Source organism: Petromyzon marinus, chromosome 39, assembly GCF_048934315.1.
Source record: "Petromyzon marinus isolate PM22_M1 ecotype Great Lakes invasive population chromosome 39, UKy_Petmar_22M1.pri1.0, whole genome shotgun sequence".
In the NCBI taxonomy this organism is placed as follows: domain Eukaryota; kingdom Metazoa; phylum Chordata; class Hyperoartia; order Petromyzontiformes; family Petromyzontidae; genus Petromyzon; species Petromyzon marinus.
In genome coordinates this window covers 6653555-6675658 of record NC_133705.1, presented here as the reverse complement: position 1 = coordinate 6675658, position 22104 = coordinate 6653555, and the positions used below count along the sequence as shown (strand labels likewise).

At 51.8% G+C, this 22104-nt stretch overlaps 1 protein-coding gene across 1 annotated transcript in view; it reads left to right on the top strand.

Moving 5' to 3' along the window:
* Window positions 1–22104, top strand: part of LOC142930470 (uncharacterized) — a 51897-nt gene that overhangs the window by 16044 nt on the left and 13749 nt on the right. The window contains exons 3-5 of the mRNA XM_076072870.1: window positions 11783–11901; window positions 12452–12559; window positions 15089–16297. Coding sequence (XP_075928985.1) covers window positions 11783–11901; window positions 12452–12559; window positions 15089–16297 — 1436 coding nt within the window. The remainder of the gene's footprint in view (window positions 1–11782; window positions 11902–12451; window positions 12560–15088; window positions 16298–22104) is intronic.

Sequence of the window (22104 nt, the reverse complement as noted above, 5' to 3'; positions counted from 1 at the left end):
GGGTGGTGGGTGGAGGGAGTTGGTGGTGGTGGGTGGTAGTGGTGGAGGGTGGTGGTGGTGGAGGGTGGAGGTGGTGGTGGTGGAGGGTGGTGGGTGGAGGGTGGTGGGTGGAGGGAGGTGGTGGAGGTGGTGGTGGAGGGTGGTAGTGGTGGAGGGTGGTGGTGGTGGAGGGTGGTGGTGGTGGTGGAGGGTGGTGGGTGGAGGGAGTTGGTGGTGGGTGGAGGGAGTTGGTGGTGGTGGTGGTGGTGGGTGGAGGGTGGTGGTGGTGGTGGAGGGTGGTGGTGGTGGAGGGTGGTGGGTGGAGGGAGTTGGTGGTGGTGGTGGTGGAGGGTGGTGGGTGGAGGGAGTTGGTGGTGGAGGGTGGAGGGTGGTGGTGGTGGTGGAGGGTGGTGGAGGGTGGTGGAGGGTGGAGGGAGTTGGTGGTGGTGGTGGTGGTGGAGGGTGGTGGTGGTGGTGGTGGAGGGTGGTGGAGGGTGACCCCCTATTTATCGGACGCTGGGCACACTCACGTGTGATTGACACCTTGTTTGCTGCACGCTTTCATCATTTCCAATCGCTCCCTTCCCCCTATCCAGGTGAACCACGCCCTCCCCACTGCATTTACCCTTCTCACTTTCGTGTCACTTGTGACACACACAAGCCGCTAGAACGTGGCACCGGGAGGCGACTGTGGTTCATCGTGTTTGTTTCCCGCTCAAGCTTGGGTCGGCTGAAGGTCGGGAGGTAAAGATGGGGAGGGTAAGAGGGCCCGTGTGAGCGGGGTCATGCGGTGGGCAGGGTTTAATTGATGTAATGAAAGGGGAAATGAAAATAAAATAAACACGTGGTACTTGGGGGCAGCCTCGAGCACGTCCCCTGCTGGGGACGACCATCGTGCTGAGTGTGGGGGAGCGGAGCGATCCTCACCCCCCCGCCCGCCCCCCCCCGGGGCCTCCTCCCCCCTCCCCCCAACCTGCGCCCGCTCGTCACTTTATTTCCTCGCTAGCGTGAAGTACCCGGCGTTGCCCGGTCGAAAAAGACACACACAGACATCGACTTAGACACACACACATCGACTAAGACACACACACATCGACTTAGACACACACATCGACTTAGACACACACATCGACTAAGACACACACAGACATCGACTTAGACACACACACACACCGACTTAGACACACACACATCGACTTAGACACACACACACAAACACATCGACTTACACACACAAACACATCGACTTAGACACACACAGAGACATCGACCCACACACACAAACATATCGACTTACACACACACACATCCACTTTAGAGACACACACATGGAGTTACACACACAAATCGACGTACACACATACAGCGACTCTCACACACACATCGACCTAAGCACATATATGAACTTACACACACACATATCGACTAAGACACACACATATCGACTAAGACACACACACACATGGACTTACACACACTCATGGACCCACGCACACACATGGACCCACGCACACACATCCACTTACACACACACATCGACTCACATACACATTGGCCTACACACACAGACATGGACTTTAGATACACACACATGGAGTTACACACACACATGGACCCACGCACACACATCGACTTACACACACACATGGACCCACGCACACACATCGACTTACACACACACATCGACTCACATACACATTGGCCTACACACACATTTGGACTCACACACACAGACATGGACTTTAAATACACACACATGGAGTTAGACACACATACATGGACTTACACACACACATCAACTCACACACACACATACATAGACTCACATACACATTGGCCTACACACAGACATGGACTTTGGATACACACACATAGACCCACGCACACACATCAACTCACACACACACATACATAGACTCACATACACATTGGCCTACACACACGTATGGACTCACACACACAGACATCGACTTTAGATACACACACATGGAGTTACACACAACATATATCGACTAAGACACACATACATGGACTTACACACACACATGGAGTTACACACAACATATATCGACTCACTCAGCTGCCTCGCGCTGTAGGGAGTACTCGAACAATGGGTCCCAAGCGACGCCACGATGGCCAGGAGATGTTAACTCCCTCGCCTGGTATACAGGAGGTCGTGGTTTCGATCCCGACCCTGACTCCTGCTGCTGCTGCTGTATATTTGGAGTTTGCGTGTCTCTCTCTCATCATCATCATCATCACGGTGGCTATGAGATGTTAACTCCCTCGCCTGGTGTACAGGAGGTCGTGGTTTCGATTCCGACCCTGACGCCTGCTGCTGCTGCTGTATATTTGGAGTTTGTGTGTCTCTCTCTCATCATCATCATCACGGTGGCTATGAGATGTTAACTACCTCGCCTGGTGTACAGGAGGTCGTGGTTTCGATCCCGACCCTGACGCCTGCGGCTGCTGCTGTATGTTTGGAGTTTGTGCTGTCTCTCTCTCTCTCTCCCCGTGGTCGCGTGGATTTTTCTCCGGGTCCTCCGGTTTTTACCCTTCCACATTTAGAGTCAGCAACATCAGCACACGCGTTTAGAGTCTTTGGATGCTGTCCTTTTCCACACGATGACGACAATGAGCCCACCTCGTTGGGCAATCATTCGTGGCCAGGTCGATTGTGAAAAAGAGCTATACAGCTCGGTGAGGGCCTTACCTGGTTAAAATGAAGGGAAAAAATAGTGAGATAGTAAATAGTTCGCTTGTAACTGAGGTGCTCCATTACTGCCACGGCGTATGAAGAACTACGGCAAGAGCTGTAGGTGGAAGGTTCCAGGTCTTTGCGTGCACGTAGAACTTCTTTCGCACCGTACGTAGCCAACCGCGCTAATCGGAGGTGCGGGGTGGGGTGGGGGGAAGACAACAAACTAAACATTATGAGAAATAGTTTCTTAAGCGGTGAGAGTTTGTCAATCTGGCGTCTAAAAGTGCGCCCACCTCGCAGCGGCTTCCTGACATCGGAAGGGCAAGAGCGTTCCAGACGGCCGCGGAAGCAGCGCATCCGAAAGCGCCGCGCGATGCGGTGACTGCCGCGATTGATGGGCGGCCGGAAGAAGCCGCTGCGAGGAGGAGGAGGAGGAGGCCTGGAGTTGGCGTCATGATGGTTTAGACTCCTTGACGAGGTCACCAAGGTGCCGTGTTTCATTTGTGGCAAGCACTTTGTGTGAGTGAGGCGAGTGACCGCTTACAATGCATTCGTAACGTCTTATTACAGTTACATTTAAGAAAGAAGTTGAGGTGGGTCCATGGTCTGCCCTCAGAGAGACCACTGATGATTATCTGAACCGGTCCTGGGCCTCCCCTATGTTGACTCAGCCTCAAATGAGTACCTGGTGCGGTGTAGAAATATCATCGCCGGCCTTCACAGGTGCTACTCGCTAACAGCACCTGCCCCAAAAGTATATTGAGGCGACATGGTTATTAGTGTGGCTGTGTTGACGTGGTTATTAGTATGGCTGTGTTGACGTGGTTTTTAGAGTGTCTGTATTGACGTGGTTATTAGTGTGACTGTGTTGACGTGGTTATTAGAGTGACTGTGTTGACGTGGTTATTAGAGTGTCTGTATTGACGTGGTTATTAGTGTGACTGTGTTGACGTGGTTATTAGTGTGACTGTGTTGACATGGTTATTAGAGTGACTGTGTTGACGTGGTTATTAGTGTGACTGTGTTGACGTGGTTATTAGTGTGTCTGTGTTGACGTGGTTATTAGTGTGTCTGTGTTGACGTGGTTATTAGAGTGACTGTGTTGACGTGGTTGCCAGTGTGACTGTGTTGACGTGGTTATTAGAGTGACTGTGTTGACGTGGTTATTAGAGTGACTGTGTTGACGTGGTTATTAGTGTGGCTGTGTTGACGTGGTTATTAGAGTGACTGTGTTGACGTGGTTATTAGAGTGACTGTGTTGACGTGGTTATTAGTGTGACTGTGTTGACGTGGTTATTAGTGTGGCTGTGTTGACGTGGTTATTAGAGTGACTGTGTTGACGTGGTTATTAGAGTGACTGTGTTGACGTGGTTATTAGAGTGACTATGTTGACATGGTTATTAGAGTGACTGTGTTGACGTGGTTATTAGTGTGACTGTGTTGACGTGGTTATTAGAGTGTCTGTGTTGACGTGGTTATTAGTGTGACTGTGTTGACGTGGTTATTAGTGTGTCTGTGTTGACGTGGTTATTAGAGTGACTGTGTTGACGTGGTTATTAGTGTGGCTGTGTTGACGTGGTTATTAGAGTGACTGTGTTGACGTGGTTATTAGAGTGACTGTGTTGACGTGGTTATTATAGTGACTGTGTTGACGTGGTTATTAGTGTGACTGTGTTGACGTGGTTATTAGAGTGTCTGTGTTGACGTGGTTATTAGTGTGACTGTGTTGACGTGGTTATTAGTGTGTCTGTGTTGACGTGGTTATTAGAGTGACTGTGTTGACGTGGTTATTAGAGTGACTGTGTTGACGTGGTTATTAGAGTGACTGTGTTGACGTGGTTATTAGTGTGACTGTGTTGACGTGGTTATTAGAGTGACTGTGTTAACGTGGTTATTAGTGTGACTGTGTTAACGTGGTTATTAGAGTGTCTATGTTGACGTGGTTATTATTGTGTCTGTCTTGACGTGGTTATTAGAGTGACTGTGTTGACGTGGTTATTAGTGTGGCTGTGTTGACGTGGTTATTAGAGTGACTGTGTTGACGTGGTTATTAGAGTGACTGTGTTGACGTGGTTATTAGTGTGACTGTGTTGACGTGGTTATTAGAGTGACTGTGTTGACGTGGTTATTAGAGTGTCTGTGTTGACGTGGTTATTAGAGTGACTGTGTTGACGTGGTTATTAGTGTGACTGTGTTGACGTGGTTATTAGAGTGACTGTGTTGACGTGGTTATTAGTGTGGCTGTGTTGACGTGGTTATTAGAGTGACTGTGTTAACGTGGTTATTAGTGTGACTGTGTTAACGTGGTTATTAGAGTGTCTATGTTGACGTGGTTATTAGTGTGTCTGTCTTGACGTGGTTATTAGAGTGACTGTGTTGACGTGTTTATTAGTGTGGCTGTGTTGACGTGGTTATTAGAGTGACTGTGTTGACGTGGTTATTAGAGTGACTGTGTTGACGTGGTTATTAGTGTGACTGTGTTGACGTGGTTATTAGAGTGACTGTGTTGACGTGGTTATTAGAGTGTCTGTGTTGACGTGGTTATTAGAGTGACTGTGTTGACGTGGTTATTAGAGTGACTGTGTTGACGTGGTTATTAGTGTGACTGTGTTGACGTGGTTATTAGAGTGACTGTGTTGACGTGGTTATTAGTGTGGCTGTGTTGACGTGGTTATTAGAGTGACTGTGTTGACGTGGTTATTAGAGTGACTGTGTTGACGTGGTTACTAGAGTGTCTGTGTTGACGTGGTTATTAGTGTGACTGTGTTGACGTGGTTATTAGAGTGACTGTGTTGACGTGGTTATTAGAGTGTCTGTGTTGACGTGGTTATTAGTGTGTCTGTGTTGACGTGGTTATTAGAGTGACTGTGTTGACGTGGTTATTAGTGTGACTGTGTTGACGTGGTTATTAGTGTGACTGTGTTGACGTGGTTATTAGAGTGACTGTGTTAACGTGGTTATTAGAGTGACTGTGTTGACGTGGTTATTAGTGTGGCTGTGTTGACGTGGTTATTAGAGTGACTGTGTTGACGTGGTTATTAGAGTGACTGTTGACGTGGTTATTAGTGTGGCTGTGTTGACGTGGTTATTAGAGTGTCTGTGTTGACATGGTTACTAGAGTGACTGTGTTGACGTGGTTATTAGAGTGACTGTGTTGACGTGGTTATTAGAGTGTCTGTGTTGACGTGGTTATTAGTGTGTCTGTGTTGACGTGGTTATTAGTGTGACTGTGTTGACGTGGTTATTAGTGTGACTGTGTTGACGTGGTTATTAGAGTGACTGTGTTGACGTGGTTATTAGAGTGACTGTGTTGACGGTTATTAGTGTGACTGTATTGCCGTGGTTATTAGAGTGACTGTGTTGACGTGGTTATTAGTGTGACTGTGTTGACGTGGTTATTAGTGTGACTGTGTTGACGTGGTTATTAGTGTGGCTGTGTTGACGTGGTTATTAGTGTGACTGTGTTGACGTGGTTATTAGTGTGACTGTGTTGACGTGGTTATTAGAGTGTCTGTGTTGACGTGGTTATTAGAGTGACTGTGTTGACGTGGTTATTAGTGTGACTGTGTTGACGTGGTTATTAGAGTGTCTGTGTTGACGTGGTTATTAGTGTGACTGTGTTGACGTGGTTATTAGTGTGGCTGTGTTGACGTGGTTATTAGAGTGACTGTGTTGACGTGGTTATTAGTGTGTCTGTGTTGACGTGGTTATTAGTGTGACTGTGTTGATGTGGTTATTAGTGTGGCTGTGTTGACGTGGTTATTAGAGTGTCTGTGTTGACGTGGTTATTAGTGTGTCTGTGTTGACGTGGTTATTAGTGTGGCTGTGTTGACGTGGTTATTAGAGTGACTGTGTTGACGTGGTTATTAGTGTGTCTGTGTTGACGTGGTTATTAGTGTGTCTGTGTTGACGTGGTTATTAGAGTGACTGTGTTGACGTGGTTATTAGTGTGTCTGTGTTGACGTGGTTATTAGAGTGACTGTGTTGACGTGGTTATTAGAGTGACTGTGTTGACGTGGTTATTAGAGTGACTGTGTTGACGTGGTTATTAGAGTGTCTATGTTGACGTGGTTATTAGTGTGTCTGTGTTGACGTGGTTATTAGAGTGACTGTGTTGACGTGGTTATTAGAGTGACTGTGTTGACGTGGTTATTAGAGTGACTGTGTTGAAGTGGTTATTAGTGTGACTGTGTTGACGTGGTTATTAGTGTGTCTGTGTTGACGTGGTTATTAGTGTGACTGTGTTGACGTGGTTATTAGAGTGACTGTGTTGACGTGGTTATTAGAGTGACTGTGTTGACGTGGTTATTAGAGTGACTGTGTTGACGTGGTTATTAGAGTGTCTATGTTGACGTGGTTATTAGTGTGTCTGTGTTGACGTGGTTATTAGAGTGTCTGTGTTGACGTGGTTATTAGAGTGTCTGTGTTGACGTGGTTATTAGTGTGACTGTGTTGACGTGGTTATTAGTGTGTCTGTGTTGACGTGGTTATTAGAGTTACTGTGTTGACGTGGTTATTAGTGTGACTGTGTTGACGTGGTTATTAGTGTGTCTGTGTTAACGTGGTTATTAGAGTGACTGGGTTGACGTGGTTATTAGAGTGACTGTGTTGACGTGGTTATTAGTGTGACTGTGTTGACGTGGTTATTAGAGTGACTGTGTTGACGTGGTTATTAGAGTGACTGTGTTGACGTGGTTATTAGAGTGACTGTGTTGACGTGATTATTAGAGTGTCTGTGTTGACGTGGTTATTAGTGTGTCTGTGTTGACGTGGTTATTAGAGTGTCTGTGTTGACGTGGTTATTAGAGTGTCTGTGTTGACGTGGTTATTAGTGTGACTGTGTTGACGTAGTTATTAGTGTGTCTGTGTTGACGTGGTTATTAGAGTTACTGTGTTGACGTGGTTATTAGTGTGACTGTGTTGACGTGGTTATTAGTGTGTCTGTGTTAACGTGGTTATGAGAGTGACTGTATTGACGTGGTTATTAGTGTGACTGTGTTGACGTGGTTATTAGTGTGTCTGTGTTGACGTGGTTATTAGAGTGACTGGGTTGACGTGGTTATTAGAGTGACTGTGTTGACGTGGTTATTAGTGTGTCTGTGTTGACGTGGTTATTAGAGTGACTGTGTTGACGTGGTTATTAGTGTGACTGTGTTGACGTGGTTATTAGAGTGACTGTGTTGACGTGGTTATTAGAGTGACTGTGTTGACGTGGTTATTAGTGTGTCTGTGTTGACGTGGTTATTAGAGTGTCTGTGTTGACGTGGTTACTAGAGTGACTGTGTTGACGTGGTTATTAGAGTGACTGTGTTGACGTGGTTATTAGAGTTACTGTGTTGACGTGGTTATTAGTGTGACTGTGTTGACGTGGTTATTAGTGTGTCTGTGTTAACGTGGTTATTAGAGTGACTGGGTTGACGTGGTTGTTAGAGTGACTGTGTTGACGTGGTTATTAGTGTGACTGTGTTGACGTGGTTATTAGTGTGACTGTGTTGACGTGGTTATTAGTGTGTCTGTGTTGACGTGGTTATTAGAGTGACTGGGTTGACGTGGTTATTAGAGTGACTGTGTTGACGTGGTTATTAGTGTGTCTGTGTTGACGTGGTTATTAGAGTGACTGTGTTGACGTGGTTATTAGTGTGACTGTGTTGACGTGGTTATTAGAGTGACTGTGTTGACGTGGTTATTAGAGTGACTGTGTTGACGTGGTTATTAGTGTGTCTGTGTTGACGTGGTTATTAGTGTGACTGTGTTGACGTGGTTATTAGAGTGACTGTGTTGACGTGGTTATTAGTGTGACTGTGTTGACGTGGTTATTAGAGTGACTGTGTTGACGTGGTTATTAGAGTGACTGTGTTGACGTGGTTATTAGTGTGTCTGTGTTGACGTGGTTATTAGAGTGTCTGTGTTGACGTGGTTACTAGAGTGACTGTGTTGACGTGGTTATTAGAGTGTCTGTGTTGACGTGGTTATTAGAGTGTCTGTGTTGACGTGGTTATTAGAGTGACTGTGTTGACGTGGTTATTAGAAGAGGTGGGAGGAGGAGGTGGGGAGAGTGACCGAGCCCACTGTCCGAGCTAGGGAGCCGACGCACGAACACAAAACAACAAAGACAAAGATCCCCCGTGTAGCCTCTAACAGGCTGTAGGGGCAAGTGCTGTTCGCGGGCAGCACCTATGAAGGCCGGCACGGCACACGAGGTGCTGGGTGGCCAAGCACCACGCCCGACCGCCTTTGTCTCCCCAGTGGCGATGTTCACTACACACCGCACGAGGTGATAATTTGAGGCGGAATCGGCCTAGGGGAGGCCCAGGACCGGTTCAGATAATCGTCACCGGTGTTGGCCGTGAGCGGGAATCGAACTCGGCAAAGCCGGGTTCGTAGCGCAGCGTAGCGCTAACCGCTACACAGCCGCTCCCAACACACGTGCACACGCTCACACACACACGCACGTGCACACACACACGCACGTGCGCACACACACACCTGCACACACACACCTGCACACACACACACGTGCACACACACGCACGTGCACACGCACACACATCCAATCGGCACAATTATTGCTTCGCTGCAGCTCACAGACTGATAACTACCCCCCCCCCCCCGCAGCGCCATCGCAGTGCGGTGGAGTTGGGAGATGTCTCTGCTGTGTGTGAGCTCGGCATTCGGGGGCCGTTGCCCGAAACGTCGCCCGTTGTTTTACGTTCCCTGCGTTTTCCCGAGCGAAGGCCACTTGAGGCGAGAAGCTCGTTCTCAAGGGCAGGCATCGAAGCGTTGTCCCGCAATTCACCAACTCATCAATAATAGCAACCCATGTTGTAAAATGACATTGGCACTGACACTCGAGTGATTTTGATGAGAGACTCAGTCAGAGGACAAGAGACGAAACTTGGCGGTTCCAAATGCTTTCGATCCCAAATTGCGTGCGACGTCTGGGTGCTGTTCGAATACGAGTCGCGCTTTTGAGAATTTGTCCACGCGACCGTTTGTTGGCATTGTCCACACAGGGCGTTGTTGCCTGTGCCTGTTGCATCACGGCCTACACAGCTCCTGCTGCAGCTGAAACAGTTGCAGCAGCTGCTGCACTGTCGCCCAGTGGGACCTGCGTCTCCCACAAGAACCACGACCCATCGTGAACCGCTCCCGGTCGCCCGAATCGCTCCCGGTCGCCCGAACCGCTCCCGGTTGTGAACTCCTCTCGGTCATGAACCGCTCCCGGGTCTTGAAACACTCCAGAGTCGTGAACCGCTCCGGGGTCGTGAACCACCACCAGGCATGAACTGCTGCCGGTCGTGAACCACTGCATCGTTGAGGTCTTGGTTGATGATGGGAAGTCTAGGTTTTCGTGTGAGTCTTTGGGCTCATGTGTGAGTCTATGGGTCTCTATGTGAGTCTGTGGGTCTCTGTGGGAGTCTAGGTTTTTGTGTGAGTCTTTGGGCTCATGTGTGAATCTATGGGTCTCTATGTGAGTCTGTGGGTCTCTGTGGGAGTCTAGGTTTTTGTGGGAGTCTTTAGGTTCATGTGTGAGTTTGTGGGTCTCTGTGGGAGCCTAGGTTTTTGTGTGAGTCTTTGGGCTCATGTGTGAGTCTATGGGTCTCTATGTGAGTCTGTGGGTCTCTGTGGGAGTCTAGGTTTTTGTGTGAGTCTTTGGGCTCATGTGTGAGTCTATGGGTCTCTATGTGAGTCTGTGGGTCTCTGTGGGAGTCTAGGTTTTTGTGTGAGTCTTTGGGCTCATGTGTGAGTCTATGGGTCTCTATGTGAGTCTGTGGGTCTCTGTGGGAGTCTAGGTTTTTGTGGGAGTCTTTAGGTTCATGTGTGAGTCTGTGGGTCTATGTGGGAGCCTAGGTTTTGTATGAGTCCATGCATCCCTGCGAGACCCTTTGGGTTCATGTGTCAGTCTATGGGTGTCTTTGTGGGTCAATGTGGGTTTATGGGCATAGTGATCAGTTCTGTGCGTCTCTTTGGATCTCTGTGTGAATCTATGGGTCTCTGTGTGAGTCTATGGGTCTCTTTGTGAAGTCTATGGGTCTCTGTGTGAGTCTATGGGTCTCTGTGTGAGTCTATGGGTCTCTTTGTGAAGTCTATGGGTCTCTGTGTGAGTCTATGGGTCTCTTTGTGAAGTCTATGGGTCTCTGTGTGAGTCTATGGGTATCTGTGTGAGTCTATGGGTCTTTATGTGAGTCTATGGGTCTCTGTGTGAGTCTATGGGTCTCTGTGTGAGTCTATGGGTCTCTGTGTGAGTCTGTAGGTTCCATGCGAGTCGATATGTTCAACGTGAGTCTACAGCTTCTTGTGTTCGTTTGTGGGCCTCTCTGGCGCAGTAGAGTCGCGTGGTTGGCATGGGCCCTGGTGCATAGAATTAAATGAAGGGCTAAATGGACCCCCCCCCTATCCGGCCGTTATGCCCTGGTGCAGTTGCACCGCCCTGCGCACTCTCACTGCCCCATCGCTTTGAGGGCCAGCGTTGTGCAGACAGATAGATCCTCTGTGTGAGGGCGTAGGCAGAAGCCATGGGTCAGGGGAAATTGCTACTGCGTGTGGAGGAATTTGCTGCGGTTGTGGTCGTGTTGGTGGTGGCAACGTGGGGGGGGGGGGGGGAGTGGGTGGGTGCCCCCCCCCTCCTCCCCCTGCCCACCACTGTGGCCCACGCAAAAGGGAAATACGTGCTTGGGGTAACACCGGAGATGGGGGGGGGGGGTTGAAGTCGCGGCTACGTGTGGAATGAAATCATGAGTCGTGCTGAATGAGTCGAGGGTCGTGTGGAATGAAATCATGAGTCGTGCTGAATGAGTTGAGGGTCGTGTGGAATGAGTCGATAGTCGTGCTGAATGAGTCGAGGGTCGTGTGGAATGAGTCGGAGGTCGTGTGGAATGAAATCATGAGTCGTGCTGAATGAGTCGAGGGTCGTGTGGAATGAGTCGAGGGTCGCGTGGAATGAAATCATGAGTCGTGCTGAATGAGTCGAGGGTCGTGCTGAATGAGTCGTGGGTCGTGCTGAATGAGTCGAGGGTCGTGTGGAATGAGTCGTGGGTCGTGTGGAATGAAGTCAGTCACGTCACCTTCTCGCCCGCTCCTTACCCCGCTCAACCCAACCAGGTGATCTTCCTCCACCGCCGCCACCGCCGCCGTGCGAGGAGCAGGAGGAGGTTTTGGGGGGCCCCGTGTCTCCCCCGGGGGGCTTCCCCCTGCCCCCTCCCGTCGTCTCGCCAATCGCGGTGAGGACGAGGGGAGACACACGGGGGGGGGGGGGGGTGGAGACACGGAGCGGGAGATAAAGGGAGACACGGGGAGATAATGGGAGACACGGGGAGACACGGGCAGATACGGGGAGATAAAGGGAGACACAGGGAGACACGGGGGGATACGGGGGGACACGGGGAGATACGGGGGGACACGGGGGGACACGGGGGGACACGGGGAGACATGGGGGGACAGGCACAGCACGCACGTGTGTAGGACACACACACACACACAGACGATGTGCACACAGGTGCCTCTGTATACGTGTTCGATTCCGGCTCAGGGTGACGAACATCTGAACTGGTCCTGGGCCTCCCCTGTCTCGTCCGAAGCCTTGTACCTGGTGAGGTGCGCAATCAAAATCAGCATCAGCATTGGGGAGACAAAGGCTGCCGTGGGCAGCTGGCCACCCACCCCCCTCGTGTACCGTTGTGGGCCTCGGTAGGTGCTCACTAGCAGCACTTGCCTCAACAGTCTGTGACAGGCTACACGGGGGGCGGGGGAATCTTTGTCTTTGTCTCGTAGAAGCAGCCTCTGGGGAAGCAGTCGAGCATCGAGGTGGAGATCGATCAGCTGAACAGCCTCATCGCCGAGATGGAGAGCCTGGCTCCACTGGAGCCACGCGGGTGGCAGGTACGCACGCGCACACACACGCACGCATACACGCACACGCACACACCAATACCAACAGCCGCCATTCATCACTCAGTGACGGTGACGTGACCACGGCGCCTGTCCCAGGCCAGGTGCACGTGACGTGTTCAAGGATCGCTGCTGACAAGAGGTCAGGGGGCAGACCCGGGTGCCATGGGTTGACTGACCAAGATGACTGAGATGACTGGCTGATGCACCACCACCTGTGCCCCCTGCTGTGCCAACCTGCTGTGATTTAGCCGGCCAGCGCTCCGCTCGTTGTTGTGAGCATCGCTCCTCCGCCCTCCGTTGTTGTTGGAGGGCGACTGCCTCCAACTGCCCAGTAGCGTCCTTCACGAGCCTCCTCCACAGAGGCCGATCTCGACACCGCTGGTACCAGTCATCGGCAAGTCCACTCAGCTCCACATCCTCCTGTACCACATCACTCCATCTCTTCTAAAGCTCACGTCGTGTCTGTTTAGCCCCCTTTATTCAGCTAAACAGAAGTTGCTTTGGGTATGCGGTGGTTCGGCATGTAGGCTACATGAAACAGCCAAAGCAGCCTTGCCTGCCGGAGAAGCTCACTGATGGGACTTTGTCCAGATCTTTCAATGATTTACGCAATCCAGCCTGGTTAAACCCAGGATGGATCATAAGCTGGCCAGCCGGAAAGTTTCTAACCACAGAAGATGTTCCATTCGAGGGGTCCACGTGTCGCAAGCTTAGAGAAGGGAGGGCATGGCCATGGCCGAGAATATCAATAGCTTCATGTGGAGTGACAGACTAGGTAGCTTCCACACAGCGCTATGAAGCTAATGAAAATATAATACCGCCTGACGGATTCGGAGTGAAACTTCTGCTGTCAAACCGTAGCTGGTCATGAGCACACTGCCCAGGTATAGGAAACTTTCCAGTCTCTCCACAACTGCCTCATCACCAATGGGGAGTTGAGGGGGTGGAGTGTCTGATGGCACAAAATTCCCAGGCAGGTACTTAGTTTTGGTGGGGCTGATGGCAAGGCCCCACACCTCTTAGTGGCACGCTCCAGTCTCAGCAGCAGCGCCTCCAACTCCTCCTCTGCATGAGCAGCAATCACCAGATCATCGGCATGCGTAAAATAGTTGACCAATAGGGAGCCATTCCTCGACCACACCCGGGCATTGATCAGCCTCCCATTGTATCTGTACCAGATTTAAATTCCACCAGTACATCCATGGAAAGCTTCTTGAACTACGTGGCCAAAGATGTTAAATAGTGTAGAGGTCAAAAGACAACCCTGTCGCACCGGAAGGTAAACAGAAAATGGCTCTGACATCCAGCCATGCAACTTTACCAGGTCCTGCCCACCATCATGAAGGTCCTTAATGATTGTGAGCAGACGGTCTGGGATTCCAAAGACACGAACAACAACCCAGAGCTCTGGCCTATTCATGGTATCATAGGCCTTGACCAGGTCAATAAAGCAGCAATGTAGTTCCTGTTAAAATTTCTACTTCCTCTGCTGTAGCAGACGGACAGAGAAAATTGCATCCGTGCAGGGCTGCCCTGGTCTGAAACCACATTGGGGCTCCGCAAGCTTCTCCTCAGCGTGCCTGGCAAGGTTGATGTCGAATAATTCTTGCCAGGACCTTTCCCGGCACACCGAGGAGGGAGATGCCTCTGTAGTTGTCGCAAACAGTGTGGTCCCACTTTAAAAAAAAATGGGGTACCACCAGGGCATCCTTCCCATCCTGTGGAACCCATCCTGTGGACCAGCTGGTTGCAGTCTACACACACACACACACCACCGTCCCTCAGCGGTTTGCTTGGGAGGTCATCTCTCCCCGGCGCTCTAGCTGGTTTCTAGCTCCGCATCGCCCTTTGCACTTCCTCAACAGACGGCACCTCAGCCAGCCACTCGCAGGCGGTGGCTACTTCCTCCAGTATTTGAGGCACACCAGCACCAGCAGGGTCAAGCCCACCTTGCCCTGTGCTGTTGTTTGACCTGAGGGGCTGGGTTCCCCTCCCCCAAGATGCTCAGCAAACCTGTGAGCCTGTTTGCGTGCACAGACACAAATACACGCGCACACACGGGCACACGCACACGTACACACGCACGTGTGTGTACACACACACGCGTACACAAGGCAAAGGCCCCCCCCCCCGTATAGCCTCAACAGACTATTGGGGCAAGTGCTGTTAGCGAGCACCTATGAAGGCCGACACGGCACACGAGGAGGTGGGCGGGCAGCACCACGCCCGGCCGTCTTTGTCTCCCCTTAAACTACACGTACACACACACACGTGTACACACACACACGTGTACACACACACGTGTACACACACCCATACGTGTGTACACAGATCCCCCTGTTGATGAGACTGTTGGGGAAAGTGCTGCCAGCGCGGGGCACCTTTGAAGGCGCCTCCCCGCGTGTCACCATCTCCCTGCGCTATCGCAAACGGTGGCGCCAAGTGCCGCCGGGCGCCCGGCTACCAATGTTAACAACCATTCGTTCTTCTTCTTCTTCGTCTTCGTGTTTGTTACAGGCGGCCAAGGTGACGTCCCACGCTGTGTTTGCTGGGGACTCCCAGGGCCCCGTGGCTTCCTCCAAATCCTCCCAGGGCCCCGTGGCTTCCTCCAAATCCTCCCAGGGCCCCGTGGCTTCCTCCAAATCCTCCCAGGGCCCAGTGGCTTCCTCCAAATCCTCCCAGGGCCCCGTGGCTTCCTCCAAATCCTCCCAGGGCCCCGTGGCTTCCTCCAAACCATCCCAGGGCCCAGTGGCTTCCTCCAAATCCTCCCAGGGCCCCGTGGCTTCCTCCAAACCATCCCAGGGCCCCACTCAGATCAAGTCGAGTGAGGCCTCCCCTGGACCCAACCAGGCCGCTGTGCCCCGCCCTGGAGTGGCGGTTGGCAGCGGGGGCCGCTTCAGTGGCACCGCCGTCATAGGAGTGGTGGGAGCTGCTGGTGGTGTGGTAGTGCAAGGTGGTGGTGGTAGTGGTGCGGTAGTGCATGGTGGAGGTGGTGGTGATGCGGTAGTGCATGGTGGTGGTGGTAGTGGTGCGGTAGTGCATGGTGGTAGTGGTGGCAGTGGTGCGGTAGTGCACGGTGGTGGTGGTGTGGTAGTACATGGTGGAGGTGGTAGTGGTGCGGTAGTGCATGGCGGCAGTGGTGGTAGTGGTGCGGTAGTGCATGGTGGAGGTGGTGGTGCGGTAGTGCATGGTGGTAGTGGTGGTGGTGCGGTAGTGCATGGTGGAGGTGGTGGTGCGGTAATCCATGGTGGAGGAGGAGGTGGTGGTACGGCGAGGCCCGCCGGCAGTGCGGGCGTCCACACCGGCTTCTCGGCGGACGCCACGCCGAGCCGCCCGGCGTTCAACGTCCAATTCAACACCCAGCCCAAGGAGCACGCCCAGGCAGGGCCCCACAGCGGAGGAGGTCCCCATGGAGGAGGAGGTGCCCACGGTGGAGGAGGGGCCCAAGGTGGAGGAGGGGTCCTTGGAGCAGGAGGGGGGGGCCACGGTGGAGGAGGGGCTCACGGTGGAGGAGGGGCTCAAGGTGGAGGAGGGGCCCAAGGTGGAGGAGGGGCCCAAGGTGGAGGAGGGGCCCACGGTGGAGGGGGGGCTCAAGGTGGAGGAGGGGCCCAAGGTGGAGCCGGGGTCCTCGGAGGAGGAGGGGGGGCCCACGGTGGAGGAGGAGCCCACGGTGGAGGATCGGCAGTGCCTCCTGATGCGGTGGTCCCAGTTGTGCAGCATGGAAAGGTGAGTCCAGTGGTCGTGGCGGATGGGGGTGGCACCGTGCGTGTGTGTGCGTGTGTGTGTGCGTGTGTGCGCGTGTGTGAGTGTGTGCGTGTTTGTGTGTGGGGAGCAGGAGCATAGCGGTTAGCGCTACGCTGCGCTACGAACCCGGCCACCCGGGTTCGATTCCTGTTCACGGTCACCACCGGTGACGATTATCTGAACTGGTCCTGGGCCTCCCCTAGGTCGACTCAGCCTCAAATGAGTACCTGGTGCGGGGTGTAGACTTTGTCACTGGGGAGACAAAGGCGGCCGGGCATGGTGTTGGCCACGCACCCCCTCGTGTGCCGTGCCGGCCTTCATAGGTGCTCGCTAACAGCACTTTCCCAACAGTCTGTTTCATATTTGATTTAAAGCTTTCGTGACTGCAGTAATTCATATTCTTAGTTTTTTCGATAAAGTCACGTTGAAGAGAAACAACAAAATAACAAAATATATATAAAACAATAAAAAATTCTCACGACGTTTCGACCATAACTCAAACGGTCATCATCAGGTGTGTCGGTTTGCATAAATTTATTTTGAAAACGGCATATTTATTTATATATATAAAAATAACGTTTGCGTCACGCACAACGATTGGCTGTTTGCCAGGACTAGTCCATCTATTTTTTCAAAAAATATAAATAAATAAATATGCCGTTTTCAAAATAAATTTATGCAAACCGACACACCTGATGATGACCGTTTGAGTTATGGTCGAAACGTCGTGAGAATTTTTTATTGTTTTATATATATTTTGTTATTTTGTTGTTTCTCTTCAACGTGACTTTACCGAAAAAACTAAGAATATAGTCTGTTTCATAGTTTAGTTTCATAGTTTAGTTTCATAGTTTCATTTATTTGGTATAGCCCTGTGAGCCATTCGGCTCTTGAATCGGGTGCAACCGCAACAAACAGAAAAACAAAAACATGAACAAGAAAACATCTTAAAGTGACTTTGTGCATGTGCAAACAGAAAATCCAGGAAAAAACATCAAAATATTCCTGAAACAGCACCGTACACCAACGCTGTGTGCAAAAATCCCAGTGGGATGCAAGTCAAACAACAACAAGACAACTAAGATTAAGGCCATCAGTCTAACTCCGTACTACAATAAACAAAAACATGGTCAAACCAAAAAAACTTTTAGAAATCACCAAAATAAAGCCGTAAATGCAATGTAACAGTGATCATAGGAACTGTGACCGAATTTTTTACAATAAACTACATAAATAGCATGCAACACCAAACCCTAGAGCCACAGCTGGCTGCATGAGTCACTCCACAAACAACAGGAGCATCAGTCGGAGTATCACATTTTTCAATTCCCCTTTTAAGATCAGCACACTAAATCAAAATACAGATAATACTTTGCAGTGGTCATCCGGAGCGAAACATTTTATTTTATTTTAGGCCACTGAATAGCAGTGGCAGCTAGGGGTGTACAACTCCTCTAGAGCAGTTTTGAGTGAAGATCTCATAGGTAGTGATTCAAGTTGCAGTTTATTGGCAATAGCATTCCAGACCCTGGAGGCATCAATAGCAAAGGGCCTTCCTCCAGTTTTTGTACGGCAATAGGGAATGTGAAGCTGGTAGATGAGCGAAGACCTGAGGTCAAATTTGTTCTTTGAAACAGAGAGGAAATCCAGCAGGTAGTCTGCGGATTTTTTTGTAAGTACATCGTGAATAAATAAGATCTGGTGTACAAGCCGTCGAACATTAAGAGATGTTAAGTTTGACCCAATTTAGAGATCACAGTGGTGAGTCCTATATGGGCAGTTCAATGCAAATCTTAAGGCCGAGTGATAGATGGAATCAAGCTTCTTCAGTACAGTACTTGGGGCTGATTCATACACGATATCACAGTAGTCAAGTAGAGGCAGTATGGTAGCTTTTATCAATTCCAAACGGAACATGGGGGGAAGCAGTGCTTGTGTCGATACAGAAAACCAATTTATATTTTTGTCTTTTTACAAATATAATCAATGTGATTTTCAAAATTCAGTTTTGAATCCAGGATGACCCCAAGATACATATAGGTTAAGGTTATACGGGGGACCTTTGTCTTTGTGTGTGAGGAATGGTCGTGCAAAGGTTACTGTACTGCGCTATGAACCGGGCGATCCGAATTTGATTCCCGCTCACGGCCAACATCGGTGATGATTGTCTGAACCGGTCCTGGGCCTCCCCTAGGTCGACTCAGCCTCAAATGAGTACTTTGTGCCATGTGTAAGCATTGGCACTCGTGTGCTGTGCCGGCCTTCATAGATGATCGCTAACAGCACTTTCCCCAACAGTCTGTTAAGGCTATATGGGGGATCTTGGTCTTTGTTGAATGTTAGGGAGCCCCAATGTGGTTTAAAGCCAGGGCGATATTGCACGGATGCCAAATTCTCTGTCCATCTGTTACAGCAGCAGGGGTGCAGGGAATTTCAACAGGACCTACATCTGTGCTTTCTTCACCTGGTCAAGGTCTATGATAGCATCAAAAGGCCAGGGCTCTGGGTTGTTGTTCGTGTCTTTGGAGTCACTGACCCTCTGCTCACAATCATTAAGGGCCTTCATGATGGTGGGCAGGCCCGGGTGAAGCTACGTGGCCGGGGGTGGGAGCCATTCCCTGTTCACCTTGGAGCCCAACAGCGATGTTCTCATAGTTTGGGAAGCTTTCCATGGCATTACTGGCTGGTACAATGGGAGGCTGGTGGATGCCCAGGTGCATGCAAGGGATGGCTCCCTATTGGTCAAGCATGTTACGTGCGCTGATGATTCAGTAATTGCTGCTCACTCTGAGAACAAGTTGTAGGTTCTGCTGCTGAACCTGGAGTGTGCCACTAAGAGGTGGGGCCTTACCATCAAATCCCACCACAAAACTAAGCACTTGCGTGGGTATTTTGTGCCATCAAAGATTCCACTCCCTCAATTCCCCACGAGCGGCATTATCTTTTCATCGGCCGCGTAACGCTTTGTGGAAACTACCTCGACTGTCGCTCAACACGAAGCTTCGGGTCTTCTCGGCCACGGTCATGCCCTCCCTTCTCTGTGCTTCCGAAACATGGACCCCCTCTGGTAGAACATCTTCGCCGGTTTAAAACATTCAGGCTGGCCTGCCTACGATCCATCCTGGGTTTAAGCAGGTTGGATTGTGTGAGGACCTCACATTTCCTTGAAAGATCTGGACACGTTCCCATCAGTGAGCTCCTCCGGTACGCGAGGCTACGTTGGCTGGGCCATGTAGCCCGCATGCACAGCCACCGCATACCCAAGCAGCTTCTGTTTGGCCGGATTGAGGGGGCTAAACGGGCGCGGCACGGGCTAGAGAAGAGATGGAGTGATGTGGTACAGGAGGACGTGGAGCTGAGTGGACTTGCCGATGACCGGTACCAGCGGTGTCAAGATCGGCCTCTGCGGAGGAGGCTCGTGAAGGACGCTGCTGGTCAGTTGGAGGCAGTCGCCCTCCAACAAGAGCAAGAGGGCAGAGGAGCGACGCTCACAACAACGAGCGGATCGCTGGGCTGATAAAATACAGCAAACTGGGACAATAGGGGCCACGGCTGGTGCATCTTCCAGTCATCTCAGTCGATCAGCCCATGGCACCTTTGGCTGTCCCGTGACCTCCTGCCAGCGAGCCTTTCACACTCCACGTGGCCTCAATGTGCACCTAGCCTGGCACAAGCGCCGTAGTGGCGTCACCGCCAGTTAGTGGCGAACAGCGGCTGCTGTTGTTGTTGTTGTGCGTGTACGCAAACACGCACACGCTGGGAGCGGCGGGGGAACGCTTGGCACCCCCTCGCGATGAACCCGGCAACCCACGTTCAGTTGCCGCTCACGGCCGCCAACGCCAGCGGCGATCTGAGCCAGTCTCGGGCCTCCCCTAGGTCGACTCGGCCTCAGATAAGTACCTGGTGCATCTGTGCAAACATCGCCACCGGGGAGACAAAGGCGGACGGGCGCGCGCCGCTTGGCCACCCACGCCCACGTGCGCCGTGCCGGCCTTCACGGGTGCTGCTCCCTAACAGCACTTGCCCCGACAGTCTGCTGAGGCTACACGGGGGGCCTTTGTCTCGCGCGGTCTCCCCGGGGGGCCACCGGGTTCACTCGCCCCGGGCCGCCGCGGCGACGCCGTCTCCGTGACGCCCTGACGCGTACGTTACCATGGCGACGCTCCCTTGTTACCAGGGACCACGGGGAGGGGTGAGGGGAGGTCGGCAAGGGGGGGGGGGAGGGAGGGGGGCGAGACGTCACGCATCCACGCACGCGCACAGCCTCGTGGCCAATCCACTGCTGAATGAACGCCCACCTTCCTTCACGCCGTGGGGGTTCTTTTGGCCATACTTCACCGCGCTGGTCAGTGCGGGTTGGCGCGGGCGGCAGAGCCCCTGGATGGCGCCCGGTGCCGCTGGCAGGCGCTGCGCTAAGCTCACGAGCTCACGTGACCGCTCACGGCCACTGACACCGGTGACGATTGTCTCAACCGGTCCCTGGGCCTCCCCTAGGTCGGCTCAGTCTCAAATGAGTACCTGGTGCGGTGTGTAGTAAACATCGCCACTGGGGAGACAAAGGCGGTCGGGCGTGGTGCTGGCCACCAACCCCCTCGTGTGCCGTGCCGGCCTTCATAGGTGCTCGCTAACAGCACTTGCCCCCAACAGTCTGTTAATGCTATTCGGGGGATCTTTGTCTTTGGTGGCGATGGTTGTGATGGTGGTGGTGATGCTTGTGGTAGTGGTGGTGCTGGTGGTGTTGGTTGTGGTGGTGGTGGTGATGCTTGTGGTTGTGGTGGTGCTGGTGGTGTTGGTTGTGGTGGTGGTGTTGGTTGTGGTTGTGGTGGTGCTGGTGGTGTTGGTTGTGGTGGTGGTGGTGATGCTTGTGGTTGTGGTGGTGCTGGTGGTGTTGGTTGTGGTGGTGCTGGTGGTGTTGGTTGTGGTGGTGGTGATGCTTGTAGTTGTGGTGGTGGTGGTGTTGGTTGTGGTGGTGCTGGTGGTTGTGGTTGTGGTGGTGGTGGTGCTGGTGGTGTTAGTTGACTGCCCATCGTTGTAACCAAGCGCCCTGTGGAGGCAGCAACAGGGGGGGAAGTGGGGTTGGTGGGTCACACCCAGATTATGTGGAACTCCCTTCCCTTGGGTGGAGGTCGAGAAGGTGCCACAACGCTGGCTCGATAGGAGAAGGCAGTGTAGCAAGTGGGATCATCGCCACCTGTTTATTTCATCTCTACAGGGGGAGGGGGGGGGTTGGGGATAGAGCGTTGCCCCCTCGCGCGAGGCGTGGGTTGTCTCCGGGTGCTCCGGTCTCCTCCTCCTGCCTCCCACGTGCATAATAAACACGACGACTCATCATTCATCGTCTGTAAACATATTTAAGTAAATAAACCCACGGTGTGGCAGCAGCAGCAGCAGCTGCTGGTGCAGCTCCCTGGCCGAGACCTGGCGACTCATGCCGCATTCTCCGGATAAACTACGTGACATCACCGTTGTTAGACAAGTGCAGAGAATGTTCGGATGTGTCTATGAAGCCAGCACAAGTATTGCTCGCAGTTGCAATGAGCCATGTTAATAGCGACGCCAAATTAGTATGTGGGTCTCTATGAGAGTCTGTGGGTCTCTGTGAGTCTATTGATCTGTGTGAGTTTGTGGGTCTCGGTGTGAGTCTATGGGTCTCTGTGTGAGTCTGTGGGTCTCTGTGTGAGTTTGTGGGTCTCTATGAGAGTCTGTGGGTCTCTGTGTGAGTTTGTGGGTCTCGGTGTGAGTCTATGGGTCTCTGTGTGAGTCTATGGGTCTGTGCGAGTCTATGGGTC